The 15,140-nt window shown below is 41.1% G+C and overlaps 1 protein-coding gene across 1 annotated transcript; it reads right to left on the bottom strand.

Moving 5' to 3' along the window:
• Positions 1 to 2,040: 2,040 nt before the first annotated feature.
• fscn2a (fascin actin-bundling protein 2a, retinal) lies at positions 2,041 to 7,206 on the bottom strand. The gene is made up of 5 exons (XM_018704653.2): positions 6,106 to 7,206; positions 3,192 to 3,348; positions 2,970 to 3,091; positions 2,682 to 2,849; positions 2,041 to 2,576 (listed from the first exon to the last, which is right to left on the bottom strand). The coding sequence occupies exons 1-5, from the start codon at positions 6,926 to 6,928 to the stop codon at positions 2,371 to 2,373; spliced, it is 1,476 nt and encodes a 491-aa protein (XP_018560169.1). The 5' UTR covers positions 6,929 to 7,206; the 3' UTR covers positions 2,041 to 2,370.
• Between the last annotated feature and the right edge of the window lie 7,934 nt (positions 7,207 to 15,140).

Genomic DNA, 15,140 nt, shown 5'->3' with positions numbered 1-15,140 from the left:
TGCTAGAAAATGATACATCAAATTAATTATACTTTTAATTCTTAGTTGCAGTCATCAGATTTTTGTGAGATAATTCTGACCTCTGCAATATTATATCACAATGATTTGGCAAGTATTTTTTCAGTTCTTTGCTACACAGGAGCATTTTGGGGTTTGGTGTCTTGCTCAAGGACACACTGACATGTGGACAGGAGCCATAGTTCTAATCACCAGTCCTGCAATTAATGGCCAACCCCCCCTCTGCCATCTGAACTACTGAATTAGAAATACACTTCTAGTCCAAAGGTCAACAAAGTTGTTGTCAAGTTTTTATTGTTACCAACATTTTCAAAAATCGTATCAGCAAACAAAGAGAATGAAACAACAAACATCTAAGTATATTTAAATACATTCTAAAATGTGGCCAGAGGCTCTCTACAGAGCTGATGCATAGGTGACCAAGACTTTTTAGACCTTGCTTCCTAACATGTTTCTCTATTAATTGGAAATTGCACACATCACATAACCATTGGTTTAGACATCACACTTGAACTATTGCAGATTGTATCTCTTCCTGGGAAATAAGAAAATCTACAGTGTAAATACAGGTTCAGGTTGTCCTCTGTACTGCACACCAACATCTGTTTCAAAAGATTCTGGGCAGCTTACACCCTTAGTGATGGGCGTAATCTGTTCGGTGAGTAATGTGAGCGATTGAGTCAAAATATTTTTAAAAAATCCCCTTTGAAAGGGCTGCACTAGCTTTAGGGTCAACTACGAGCTACTGATCCCATTTTACAAAAGCAGTATTATTTAGAGGAACACTCCAGCATTTTGTGAATTTTTGCATTTTTGCTGTCTTATCCAGAGTAAGATGAGAAGATCAGTTTCAGAGGGACTTTCTTGGCCTAGCTGTGTGCAAAGACTGGAAGCAGAAGGTATAAGCAGATAGCCCAGCTTTGTTGAAAGTGAAACATGTTGTCCAACAACTCCAAAGCTGTCTGAGGGAGCTCACACATTAGAGATGGGCGAAGTGCGAGCACATAGCGTTCATTTCACAAATGAAATTCATTGATCTTCATCTTGAGTGTGGGTAAACAGACAGAAAAGCATTATTTTAGGATTTGTTTTCAAACACATTTGCATTATGCACTATCTGCATTATGTTTTATAAGATTTCACTGTTGTAATGATCTAATGAGTTGTCTCTTTCTGCACACAAGTATTCCAGTAAGTAATCTTACTTAATCAAAAATATTTGTCATCAAACTCCATTTATATTTTCTAATCTTACCACCAACTCTGAACATTAGAACAGGGTATAAAGGGAAATAGAGTGCAGCATGGTTTAAGGCCCCTAGGCAGAACACCAGCCCTTTCTGAGTTCACACCTGGTACACTAAAAATGATGTATAGTCTATCAGATGCTTAAAATGTGCTCCCGCTTTAGTTTCTTGCTTGTACCTGACATGGATATATGACATTTCTACTAATATTTGTTCCTGCACATGTCTGATCTCTGCATCTCTATATGCATTATTAACAAATATATTTCTGTGTTTGCAGTGATGCTTGCTTAAGCCCTCTACATTGCTCAGCATTGCAGAGGTGCCTGATACAGTACAGTCTATGTATTTGCTCCTGTCCACTTTTATATTGTGCTTTTATGGTAGCTGTAAATGTTCCATTAAGATAAATGAAAACACCACTGGCACTAGCTATTTGCTGTCTTTGATGACAGTGATGCATTACCTTTGCATAGTGTGTGACAGCCAATGACCACACTGTTCTCATAGAACATGTCAAAGTGTTGAAATCATTTAAAAGCTGAAAGCAAACATGGTGGGGTCGTTCACTGAGGTTATAGAAGTAACATCAGATAATCATAGACAACAATGAGAAGTTGCTGAACAAATGACGTTAACTCTGTGTCCATAAATGACTATCCTGGTTTCTGAACTAAATGATACGTGCTGACTTGTCAGTGACAGATTTTCAGTTCAGTTCAGTTCAGTGTGTAAGCGTTGTTCAGTATGACCAGTGTGGTACCACAGATATGTTGTCACTGCTCCTATATTGAACAGAATGTTTCTTATTCCATATTTGAGAAATTACACATTTTCACGCAGTATGTGTTGCTTGATGTTGGCATTGTCATTTGAAAGACAAAACATTTACAAGAAATACCATACATATCTTCCTATAGCGTTCACTTTTTCCCAATTAAAAAAAAAAACAAAAACAAAAAACAAACCATGGGATTGGGCACCTGGCAGCTAGTATAAAAACAGGCGGGAAAATGTTACCCGGTCAGTCTGCTTCATATAAGTCGATAGAAGCAGGTCCTGCACCTGCATCTTGTGTCATTTTTGAGAACCCTTATTGAGGTGATCAGTACTCCCAGAGAGAAGATGCATCAACAGATGTACCGTCACCCATGAGTGTGCCTCCCTGGTCTCCGCGAAGGTACTTGCCATTGGAGCTCTTGATGGCGACGCGTCCGTGTTCCAGGAACTCAAGGAAAAAGTCCTCTGCCTTTTCTCCATCTGAGCACACCAGGCCACTGCTAGCGACATACCAGAACTTTCCATTCACACCTGCAGAAGGACAATGGATTATATTTTAGCCATGTGTTTAAATGAACAACCATTATTCTAGTAGGTGCTAAATCTCTATCAAAATGGATACAAACATGCACTGACTTTTTACATTGTAGGCGCCATCATTGAAGATCAGTGAGAAAATGTCGTAGACAGATCGATTTGCGTCTAGAGAGTTGGAGTTCTTGTGATGACATACAAAGCCATTCTCCCCACGAAGGATCAGCATAGGACGGTTGATGAGTTTCATCAGGAATAATTCATCATCCCCTGCAATGAAGGATGAATACTGTTCATTTGTTGTACATAGATCAACAAAGCTGCACCTGTGGCGGCAATTTCAAATAAGTACAGCAATGAATCTCAAGTGGCTTGCTTCAAAGCTCTTACCCACTGTATCGCTGACTGCTGAGAGCTGCCCATTCTTCTTTGTGCACACATACTTTCCATTACTTGCTTTGAGTGCCACCCTCTGTCCTCGCCACTCAATGTCAAACATTGTGTTGACCTCTCTGGGGGAAAAATAACATGCATGGGCAAATGGAGAGGTTCATGTAGGTATGTGAAATCATACATGGAAGCTCTTCTTTTAAAGCTACAAGAGTTTCTTACACTTCTGTGGCAGTGGACTGGATCTCTCCATGAGTCACTAGAGTCCAGTAGGATCCCCCATTGGTCCTGAACATTGACTTTTTGCTCTCTTTATCAATCTCCATCTGGAAGGTCTCCATATCTGTCTCCACATCCTGATTGGCTGAAATACTCACTCCTGATAATAAAGGAAAAGACAGTTGCACCGTTGTTCAATACAAATGATGGATTACAATGTTGCATCCTCTTGAATGCCATTTGCCTCCTCCCGAATGTCATTTGTTCTCTCAGGCATAACTAAAGAGACTTACGTGCATAATAGTAATCCAACATTTAATTACATTCATGCCTCAGTTGTTGTTGCTCCACATAATACAGTGTGCTGGCTACCTACAATGACTCATTCCAGGCTTTTGTCTCCTTATATAGGCAGCAGGTGTTGTTAGGTCAAACAGCATTTTATTTGACAGGTGAATAAAATGTCTCTGCCATGAATTTCATGCATCTTGAGAAAAACACATTACATTAATTTATTCAGCAGTGTTCCCTGAATAATTTTGGTCGGTTGATTTTGTGCAATACCAGTTGTGGGTTTTCGCTAAATAAATGTTAAAATTGTCACCCACTCTGATGGATAATACCACCTGAAGGTGTACCACACACAAATGTAAAGTGATTTGGCATCTATGTTCTTCTCTGATAATGCAAGGACATGAGCGAGCACAATAGCAAAAGATGCTAACATGTCATTATTTGAATTTATTTCAGCTTTCAGGTTAGTTTATAGTTTATAGGGTTTGAGTGACTCTCATTTGTAGCTATCTGCCAGCCGTGGATGTTCTCATACTAAACCCAATACAGAAAAACATCCACAACTTGCTTCAAATTGTGCCCATCTTTCCAGTTAGCCAGTTAGTGTTGTGTTGTCTAAACCAGAGTGCCTCACTTGTAGCCAATCTAGTGTTATATACTTAATCCACATGTATTAACTCTGTCTGGTGGGGTGTGTCAGGTGGTGGAGAATACACAGACACACAAAACTAAACAGTGTCTGCTGTAGTTCAAATTAGATGCCACTGAAATATCCTTCAACCTTTCTCTTAAGCCTGTTACAACCCTAATCCCCCACAGTCACCCCTCCACCCTCCCTGTTCATTCGCTTGCTGTAATTCCCTGAGTGGTGAAATGCAAATCTGCACCGCAGGGCCCACTAAGCAGCTTTCAGTGCCTTGTTCCTTAAAAATGTGAAACTGCCACAAGGCCAAACACTACAGTTAAAAATGTAATTCTTTGCCCTGTGTTACGAAGATGGAGGGCTGCGTTGTTGAAACATTGCCGTGATAGTGACCTTTCTTTCAGCAGTTTTATCCATGCATATGCATAATGATGACAGCAGTCTAGTTTCAGAACCTCATTCCTTAGATATACTATTGTATTGCATGTCCATTGTAGCTAGTTTACAACTACAACAGTAAAGATGTCCTATAGTAAGGCCTGCAAGAACCTAACTGAGTTTTAAGGCTTTAAAAAGCTGTGACGGAACATAGTTTGCTTCCCTGGTCTCACACGTTGTTTGCTTGGATAATTACAGGACAGGACAGAGTAGATCACATCACGTAGGCTGTAAAGAGAGCTTATGACTGATCTGTCTGGCACAGCATGGCTGTAGCTCTTTTTTGCTGCCACCTCATTGCCACACTGACCGACAATAGATCGTCATAATTTGGAGAACTTTACTCCAAGGATGACAGTTAAGCGCGAGTGGCTGTGAGGCTTAAAGTCCATTGATGGTAATTGACACCCATGGGGCACAGATCTGCCCTGGAGTCATTTGCACACTGCTTAATCTTCAATGGACACACAGTGGAAATGACAAAGCCCATTACCACACTTACCTCCACAGTATAGCTGTCAACCATTCTGGATCCAGCATGTAGTGGTGGTGTAGTGCTTTCTCTCAGTAGCTGGTAAATGTTACTGATTTGCTTTTTCAATTTCAGTAATGTTACCATTTGAATTAAATAAATCCAGGCCCTCTGAAGTTAATTTGAATCCCTCATTACTTTACACTGTGTGATATTTGAATTTACTTTACACCCAACAGTGAAACTGCTCCACTTAGAGATGTACTGTATTCTTATTTTGTCAAATGACACACCATAAACCCTAGTGTGTGTTGTTGTTTAGCTGTTTTACATAGGGTTAGGATAGACTCCTGGCTAACCTCCTGTCTAGGTTCAGTTTTATAATCGCTTAGCAAAACACGTGGAAATTAGACATGCAAGGAACAGAGAGGAGAAAGACCACTGATCTGAAATCATAATTATCCAAAAGATGACTATTGTATTCAATTTAACCACAGACTGTGAAAATAAATTGTAACAAGAGTACTGTGGAAAAATGTCATTTTAAAATCTAATGCACTGCTGCTTTGCCTCTCCGAAGGATCTGAAAATGGTCTTGTGCCAGTCTCACGTGCTAACAGTATGGTCAAGTGTGCAAGGACTTACAGCAGCTGCACAGTGACTGCAAAATCATAGTAGAAGAAATTGCTGTGTCTGATTTTGCCAAAAGAGATGCATTAACTATGATGTTACATTCATAATTTCTTCTTTTCCTTAAGAACTAACTAAGAACTTGGCATGGAGTCTCTATGAGTAGTTGTGGCATGTAGACATCTTTATGTTGCCTTATTTTTAATACATTCAAGTTTCACTGGAATGTATTTGCAAACAAACACATCTTGTTCTTTAAACTCTGTGTCTGTCAACAGTAAAAATCATTTTCACTTTAACACTCCTCTGTGCTTTTACTACTGGATTGAGATATCATTCTTCATATCAAGTGCTTTTGTTATCACTATATAATAAAGAGATGTGATCTACCAAAATACATAGATATGCTTTCTTTCAAGACTACATCTTAAGCTGATTACCTTGCTTGACCGATACAAATCTTTTATTGGCGGCTTGAAAAACTACTTGTGGATGACTCTCCTCAAGATCAAACAGCTCATCTTTTCCAGGCTTGGAGCATCGGCCAGAACGCAGCGTTCCTGTGGGACCCACCGGGGTCAGATATTTCCCATCACAGTCCTTAAAGGCCAGCTTGCCAGATTTCAGCTCAAGAGTGAAGCTAGTAGTGTTGGTGTTCTCCTTCACCAGTTTGCCATCATTGCTGAGGAAACGGCTATCACAGGTCTTCAGGCTGTACTTTCCGTCCAGGTAAACCAAGGTGACCAGGGAGTCCACTCCCCAGGGAATGTTGCTGTCCACAGAGATCTCTCCGTCTGAAGCAGACAGATGGGCATAACGCTTACGTGCTACACTGAGCAGGCTAGCCTGTGGGTGTAAAGCCAAGTGGACAGCCCACAGCTCTTGTTCCCCAATAACTTGGGCAAAGCAGGACAGGTAGTCAGCTGAGCCTCCAAAGTAACGCAGGTAAGGCTCTGATTGCAGTGCCCAGCGACCATCGGATTGGGGCACAATAAGGAAACGACAGTCAGGGTCAGGCTTCTCTGCCCCACCTGTGATCTTTCCATCTTTGTCAGAGGCAAGGTAGCGTCCCAGGTGGCTGCGGAGGAACACTACTTGACCGTCTTGCTCGTCCTGCTCTAAGGTCCAGATCTGTTTCTTCTTCATGCTGGTGCCTGAGGCATTCACCTTGAAGCCAAAGGCCTCGGCCGTCAGGTAGCGGCTCTCATAGTTGATGAGGCCAAACTGCAGCTTCAGGGCCCTGTTAATTCCGTTTGTGGGCATGCTTGAACAGGCCACACGTTAAGATTGCAAGTGAAGAGATTTAGGAGAAACAAGGGAAAGGGTAATGAGGGAAAGCAGGCATGAGACTGAAAAGCAAAAATAAAATGCTTGATTTCTCCCCTCTTCCGTCTCTCAAGCCGTAAATTAGCTCCACTTATCTCTCTTGATGGATTGTGTAGTGTTCCTTCCTTCCCTTGTCACTTTCTCTCTCCCCAGAGGGCTTGCACAGGCACTTGCTCTCTGTTCCTTAATGAGTTAGGATTAAAATCAGCAGGACACAGCACCTCAATCCAACAAGCCGCTGACGTCACATACCAGAGCACCAACCACAAGCTTCCCCTCCTCCCACTCCTTCTCCGGTACACACAGTGCAGCTTCATTCTCTATCTCTTCCATATCTTCCCCTTATACTCATCGCTTTCTTTCCTCCTCCACCCTTGTCTTCCTTCCCTGTAACTCACAGTGACACACTCATTTGTCAGTTTGACTCCCCATTGGTTCCCACTCTCATATTTAGGTTCATGTACTAATAGCCACGCTATCCAGTCCCAGGATTATCCTAGCTTTGATCTGCTGGCGAGCCATAGCCTAATTGGAAAATGTCCAGAGAGTAAAGGTGCTTTTGTTTGTGCTCCTTCCTCTGTTTTGAATTTCCCTTCAAAACAGTTTTTCATAGGCTAGTTTGTGTAAACATCAGCATATTATGAATAACATTACCCATCCATGAATAAGCATTCTGCTTGTTAAAATCTTGATATGAAGATTAAAACTCAATTCACAAAGAGCCTCTTTCAGATTTCATTTGACCATAGGTAATGCACATGGCTGACTGATTTAGAAGCATAGTCTTAACCACCAAACAGTACAAAGGTTTCTTTATGAAAGTTATTACCCCAGTTTTCCACATTCAGGTCCAGAGTAGCTATACAGCAACATTATGTTTGGTTCAAGTCTTCAGAGATATTTAAATTTGTGAAGTCTGTGAGCTTCACTCAGAAGAATTTGAATAGCTCTCATTTGAATGTTCTAGCATGGCCCATTTGCCTTCCATCCACCTTGGTTGATTCTCAGCCTTATTCTTTCTAATCCTCCTGTTATTCTGTCAGTCAATTGATAATAGGGGACACGATTCCATGACCCTTGTCATAGTGCACGCCAAGATCAACCTTTGTAAGAGCATTACCACCCTATTTCACTAAAGTTCCTGGGGGATGTTGAGGGTAATGCCAAGGAGAAGTGTATATTGTAAATACCAAAAACACAAAATTGTGTGATTCAAACTGTAGGACGAAAGGAAACTTTATAGGGTGTCATTCCTACTTCATAATATTTAATGACAAGGTCTCTCATCCATTATCCTTGATAGTTAAGAGTGATTAGCACAGTGATCCCAGGCCACCATAGGAGGTTAACGCTCTAATGTTAATCTTTGGACAAAGGTTAGTAATAACCCAAATTTAAATGGAAATATGTGTAACGTTGATGTGTGTGTATAGTAGGACAAAATCCCTTTTAGTACTAGATTCTCAAAGTTTCTATCATACAGGGCGAGGAGCTTGGGGTCTGACCATTTCTGTAACTTTTTGAAACCGATGATTCAACATTCGTACCTTCTTCACCCCATGACTGGCTAGCTGTGTAGAGGTGAGACAGGAGCCATGGTTTTAACTTCTCTCTCGAAGAGGCTTTCATCCTGTGCAAAATGACTCCATAGATCATTTGTGCATCAGGTTATTACGACTCACAGTTATGTTTTATTGTTAAGCAATACCTTGTGGTCGTGTGAGACAGTGTCAGCGTTTTCAGCAAATGCCCCAAAACAACACGTAACAAAGACCCCTAGTGGCTGTAATAATTATGGCAGGAGAAAAGGTGGATGTCAAGTGAATGTTGTTAGAGAGCAACAAAGGATGTCGGGTTGGATGGATTGGTCAACATTACATTGGACTTTAAAACCAAATGGTTAGTTAACATTCCTATGGATTGTTTCAGGGGATAGGGACAAACAACCTTTATAGTTTTTTAGGTTAGAGGACGCTGTGAATGCCTTCCAGGAGACACAGTATTGTTTTTTTCGTTCTCTATCCTGGTTAGCCTTTCACTCTGCCTTTGAGTGTGGCTATTTGGAACTACCATAAACAAATTTGATTTCTGACAAAGGTCGGATAATAAATAACTCATTCTTTTTGAGCGAAAATTGATTCTCAGCCTCTCAGACTCCTCCCTGTGGAGGCTAACTGTCGGACCCAGAGCTCATTTGAAAGGTTTGTATTGACGTGTCGTCTGACCAGGTCTGAAGGCAAAAATGTTTTTAGCCCTTCAGAAAGAACACAATCAAAGGTAGGGCACATAGCGAGATGTGATAATTTTTCAAATTTGGGGATAATAACATACTTTTGGCCAATCTTTCCTCATTCACAGTGGTGCACACTACATATGAAAGTGACAGAAGTAATTGCGTGAAGACTGAAAGAGAGCTTCAGAGAGAAGTTCCTATTCTGCGTTCTTACAACCATTTCTATAACTTCCTCAAACCAATCTGATATTCATGCCCACTGCACGCTGTGTGGATGGGAAACACAGTGCTGGGTTTGAACTCAACTCTAATGCGACACTATGAATGTCTGATTGATTGAAAATGTGAGCCATTATCCCCCTATTTAAACAATATCTACCCCCTTCTCTGTGATGGCAGGCTTTTCACTTCACCTTCTAGTATTTCACTGTCTGACATAGGTCTCATTCAGCTCTTTATGTACTGTCATTCTTTGAGGTCATCAGAAAAGTCTTATCTTCTGTAAACAGTATCTCATTCTTCAACCTTGACAAAACATTGGTTGGTCTGCTCTTCTTTCCCTTGATATGTGTCATTAAAAAGTGAAACAAAAAAAAATCACATTAACCCTCACATTAATCCCAACCCATCATCGATAAATACAGCACCATACAACTGTAAATTATTTTTCATGCATTTTCACCTTGTGCTCATTAGGTGGCAGCATTGTCTTGTATCAGTATAGTTGTTTACTATTACAGGTAGATGAAGTGTTGTCATTAATAGATGAATTAGATTATACAGTGTCATCTGATGGTGTTTATGTGTATTGCAGTTTCAGAAATAAATCCTAAATCCATTAGTTTATTCATCTATCTACACATGCAACTTTGTTCACTCTAACAGTGGGATAGTCAGCATTGGTAATCATGTCAATTAGTATGGTGTAACTTTGAAACATATGTTATGGCAGTCCGTGCTTATTGAATTGTTTACACAATCTGTGAAAACAGTTGTATGCTGTGGCTCTGCAGGGAGCTTTGTCAAGCCTTGGAAAAACACTCCAGTCACGTCACTTGAGTAATCTTGGTTTGGGCTCAGGAGACTACAAATTGTTTTAGCAGAAATTACTTGGAATTTGAAAGATATGACTGCTTGCCAGATAGGACGAGTTTAACCAAAGACATCATTGAGTTGCATAATGGAAATTTAGGATGCTGTGTTTGTGAAGCTTAACCCATACTAGGAAATAAAAGTCAGGGTATTTCTCAGCATTTACTGCATTGATTTTTGCCAAATTAAAAATAAAAATCTGTCTCTCCTGAGTCCCCTACCTTTGTGGGTGTGCCATACTTATTTGATTGAACACTACTTTATTTGCTAATCATGTGACATAAATGCCATCACTAGCTAAGGAAGGTTAAGAGGTTTTGTGTTATTGCAATACCATAGGAGACTTGAAAAATAGTTAGTGAGATGACAATCAATACTGTAATGAATATACATCCCTGTATAAGTATTATTATATGTTAACAACACCTAGTTACTTATTTTGGGACACGACCCAGCTTCCAGTTGACTTTGCCACATTAATTTGATTTGTTTTGTAAAACTGTGAACCAAAGCATGTTTGATCTGCATGCATGTTCACAGCAGCATCTTTATAGTAGGTGTAATTGTTTGTTCCCCAGTAGATGGCAGTGTTGACTACAAATTGTAACTAGTTTGTTTTCTCTCACAAATTTGGATTTCTATGTTCACTAGGTTATTCTGTGACATGAGAAATATTTCATGAGAAGAATGTACCTCATTTCCTCAAGCTAATAGAACAGGGTTGCTTTGGTTGCTTGAGCACAAAGCAAAAACGGAATGATTTAATTTCTGAGAATCTCCTCGCTTCTCCCTTCTCAGTCTCAGCCAACCAATCCATGTGTCAGTTTTGATAGTTTATTGGCAACTGATGGACTATGACAACAGGTGTAAATAAATAATTGATAATATAGCAATTACAACAAAATCTTGTAGAATGTCTTTTATATTTGTGATTTTGTGTGTTAGATTGCAGCAAAAAAATATGGGAAAAAATGGGAAAATAGGAAAGATGACCAGGCAACAATTAGTTTGTATGTTCTGTTAACTGTCTGGATCCCTAATAGAATGATGGAAAAGTGCAATGTGAATTGTCCAAAAAATACATAAGAATTTAGGTGTTGCAGGCATTACAAATACAAAACTGTTGTATTGTCACAGACATGCCATGAGTCTCTGATGGTCTAAATATTATTTAACAAATGGGAACAATCTTTCCTCTGTCCTTCAGATGCCCCTACTCCCTTGCAGGTGTGGGTTGCCTGACGCTCCAGGAATCTTATGAGCAATAACTGCAGGACATTTAAACTGTGGTGGTCCAGTGGCCAAGCCAAATTACATTTTGTGACTTAAGTGTCTTTAATTTCTCTCCCTCTTTGTCTTCCTTGGTTATCCTCCTGTTAATACTATTTTTGTGCTCCTCCCTCTCTTTCCCTGTGCCATATTCCCAGCTGTAGTGCCTGGTTAAAAGCAAGTCAGAAAGAATAATAAAACCTTTACTGTTGGCTCTAAAAGAAAATGATTGAGGGAGGGGGGGGGGGAGAAAAAAAATGAGTGAAAGGGGTTGGTTACTTGCAAACACACATAGACATGCAGACACATACTGTATACATGCACTCACACACAGATCAAATGGTGAGCTGAGGTCTCCCCCTAGGGCATGAACATGGATTAATGTGCCCAGTGCGATTATTTCATTTATAACTGTCCTGGACCTTTTCAGATAAGACCATTTTTCAGGTTGCCATCCATTAGCACCTTTAGACTGCATCTATTAGCCTGCCAAGCACTCAGAGCTCCATTTAAAGGGCCAGCACCCTCCCTGTTAAGCTTGCATTGTAAAGCACTTTCAGAGAGGAGTCAAGGTTGTTGAGTGGCAAATTGAGCCCAACTAACTCCCAAAGGACTAAGGTGCAAATGTCTTAAATAATCTGACAAATAAAATGACACTTTGGTTACCCAGAAAAATCCCACCATGGAAATGTTGACAGGCAGACTTTTCACAACGAAATATCATCAGAAAGAACAGCCAACTTATTCAGGTGAGCTCAGTTTCTGACAAATTCATTGCTCTTACATTTTCTTTAACAATTTTCAAAAATTTTTGTACATCAGCATAAACCCGATGCAGTTTCTCCTATGGGGTTGTGTCCTTGAAGTGGCAGAGGGTTTATAAAATCATAACTGAATAACTAGCACCCTCACTGCTCATGTCCTATATTCAGCACACAGGTCCAAAAATGTCCTTTCTCTGCTCTCCCATGGCCCTGTGGGACCCTCCTGCTGCCCCCCTCTAAAACCAGCAGAGGAAAACAGTCCATGAGACACGCAGTAAAAGTAAAATGTAAAATGGCTGCCTTGGCTAGGATTCTCCTTCCTCAGCAGCTCGGTGTTCACTGACCCCATTAATCCAGGTGTTCATTCATCTACAGGACGATCCTCCCACAGGCCGTTAACGGCTCACCCCACTGTGTTTGCCCAGCCCCAACCCAGCCCAGCCCCGGCCTCCTCACTCCTGCTCTACCCAGTGTAATGGGTGCTGCCAATGAGCTAAGTATGGGTAGCCATATAAATGAGCCTTGGTAAATGTCAAGCCTTTTAATACTCAGTTGTAATGCCACATTTGTTTTGTAGGCTGTCATTTGTTTTTAGAGTGAGCCAAACTTGTTAAACCACTCTACCCCCCACCCCATCCCACCCCCTCATTCTCTAAGGAGTGAAGACAGAGGACTGCTCATGCAGAGAGAGAAGGTGGAATAACTTAATTGGAGGTTACATCGCTGTCAGTGTAATACATTATTGACAAAGATACCACAGTTCTCAGGGAAAGAAGCTTGTAAATACGTATGGAATAAAAGCTGCTCTTCATCGATTAAACTGCAGACTGGTGGTCACTGTGTTTGGCCGTGTGCAGACTGGGCTCTTGTTTTCAATGCAGACAGGGTGAGCTTTAAGGGACAGGAGCGCTCATGTTAATGTCATCCTTTCCTCACTGACTGTGACAGCAGGGCTAATATGAGGCCTGAGCTTTCTGCCACTCTGACAATCCCCTGTCTCTTTCATATGAAGAGAATGATCATGTGAATTACAATGACAGGTATTTGTGTCTGTGTGTGAAAACGTGCCAGTTTGTGTGTGTGTGTGCGAGCTAATGTCTCTTGCATATGTGGCTAATACTCACCATGCTTGTGTGTGGGTTTTTTTTTGTTTTGTGCCTGTGCATGCATGTGCATGCATACATGGTAATTTATGCGCAAACACATGTGTTTCAGTGTCTCCACATGTTGGTCTGTTCAGTCAAAGGTTCACATTTGAGCTCTGTCATTCTGCAAGGGCCAGACATACGTTGCAGCGCATTTCTCTTCTCTCATTTTTTACTGCATTCCCACACGCAGAGACTGTGAAAGGGGAGTGATTTACACAAAAAGTGAATAAATAGTTTGGGCTGGTGATACAGTCTATGCACAACGCTGCTCCCATGCTGATTCAAAAGCCTTCAGTTAGTCGCAGGTTTCTTTAAGAGGGTCAGTGAGCATGTTTGTTTAGCATCCCAGCAAAATCTAGTAGCCAGGGGAAAGTATCCAAAACACTGCAAACCTTTGGGATTATCACTGGTTTGTGAGCCAGAACAAAATTTTCACCTGTTTGTCTCCACAGAAAATTACAAATGGAGATCAAAGTCCGTGCTATGATAGCTACTCATGGTGACATGTGAGATCAATATTGCCGCTGATAGCTGCTAAAACTGGCTGGAAGACAGCAGTTTAGGCCAGCAGTTGGAATAGAGGGGACGATGTGTGGGAGGAGAGACAGTGATAAAGAAAGGAGAGGGAGCCCTTATTATGTAGTGTGAACTCAGCCAAGCTGTATATCCAACGTCTGTCTCCATAAGCCCTGAGCACTTGGTTTGTGTTCATCTACAGAGAGAGATGCCATTTGTCCTAGCACACACACACACACACATTCCCCTCAAACAGACTACCGTATCTTGTCTGACAAATTGAGCACATTTGTTCACTGGAGAAATTTTCATTGAGCAACTGGGTCTTCTCTCCGTCTCCTGTTGTTTCTCATTCAGAGGTTTCCTCCCCTCGTTTTTTTTTTTTTTTCCGTCTGTGGGTAGATTGTTTACAGCAGGAAGTGCCTGGCATCCTCTCACTTGGCATTGGGAGACAGTGACTTGGCTGGTGCTGGTAGCCCAACATCATTCACACAGTCCCAGTGCCTGCTTCAATGCAATTCATGTGCTTTTGGGAGACATCCTTACCGGAATAGAGAGCATTTTTGTTGATTATTCCGTCTGTTTTTGATTACATCCTGGCTGGCCTCGGAAAGCTAGCGGACAATTTAGCTATCATTCCTAGATGGGTTAATGGGGCCCGGGCTGGAGGTTTATGTTGGGGTTCAAAACAGTAGGTTGGCTGAGATTTTCAGTTGTTACAGCAATGATTACTGTTTAGAAATGTGTGTGTGGTATTTCTCTTCCATGTATGTATGTGGATACACAAGTTTGTGTTTTGTTTTAGTTTGTTTTTGACAAAGCTATAACTCATTCAATGTTTAATCCATCTCATGACTGTTTGGCCAGGCCACTTCCTGTTATTTGCCCAGCTTTGATGTTTACATACTGTAAAAGAGAGGATATTGGTGTCTTCAAGGTGCAAACAGAATTTGCGACCCTTGACCCTTGAGATGGATATGGCATGGTCTGAATAGTGCTAGCTTCTGCATAAGTACTCCAATTGCTCTCTGCTGAAGTGCTAAGCCTACTGGGGCTGTTTGTGCAGGGTAAGCTTGTATTTCCTTGAGCATGCACCACCTGTCAGCAAACACACACAAACACAACTG

The sequence above is a fragment of the Lates calcarifer genome, linkage group LG11, assembly GCF_001640805.2.
Source record: "Lates calcarifer isolate ASB-BC8 linkage group LG11, TLL_Latcal_v3, whole genome shotgun sequence".
In the NCBI taxonomy this organism is placed as follows: Eukaryota; Metazoa; Chordata; class Actinopteri; family Centropomidae; genus Lates; species Lates calcarifer.
Note: the sequence above shows the minus strand (reverse complement) of the source record. Positions and strands in the feature narration are given on the sequence as shown.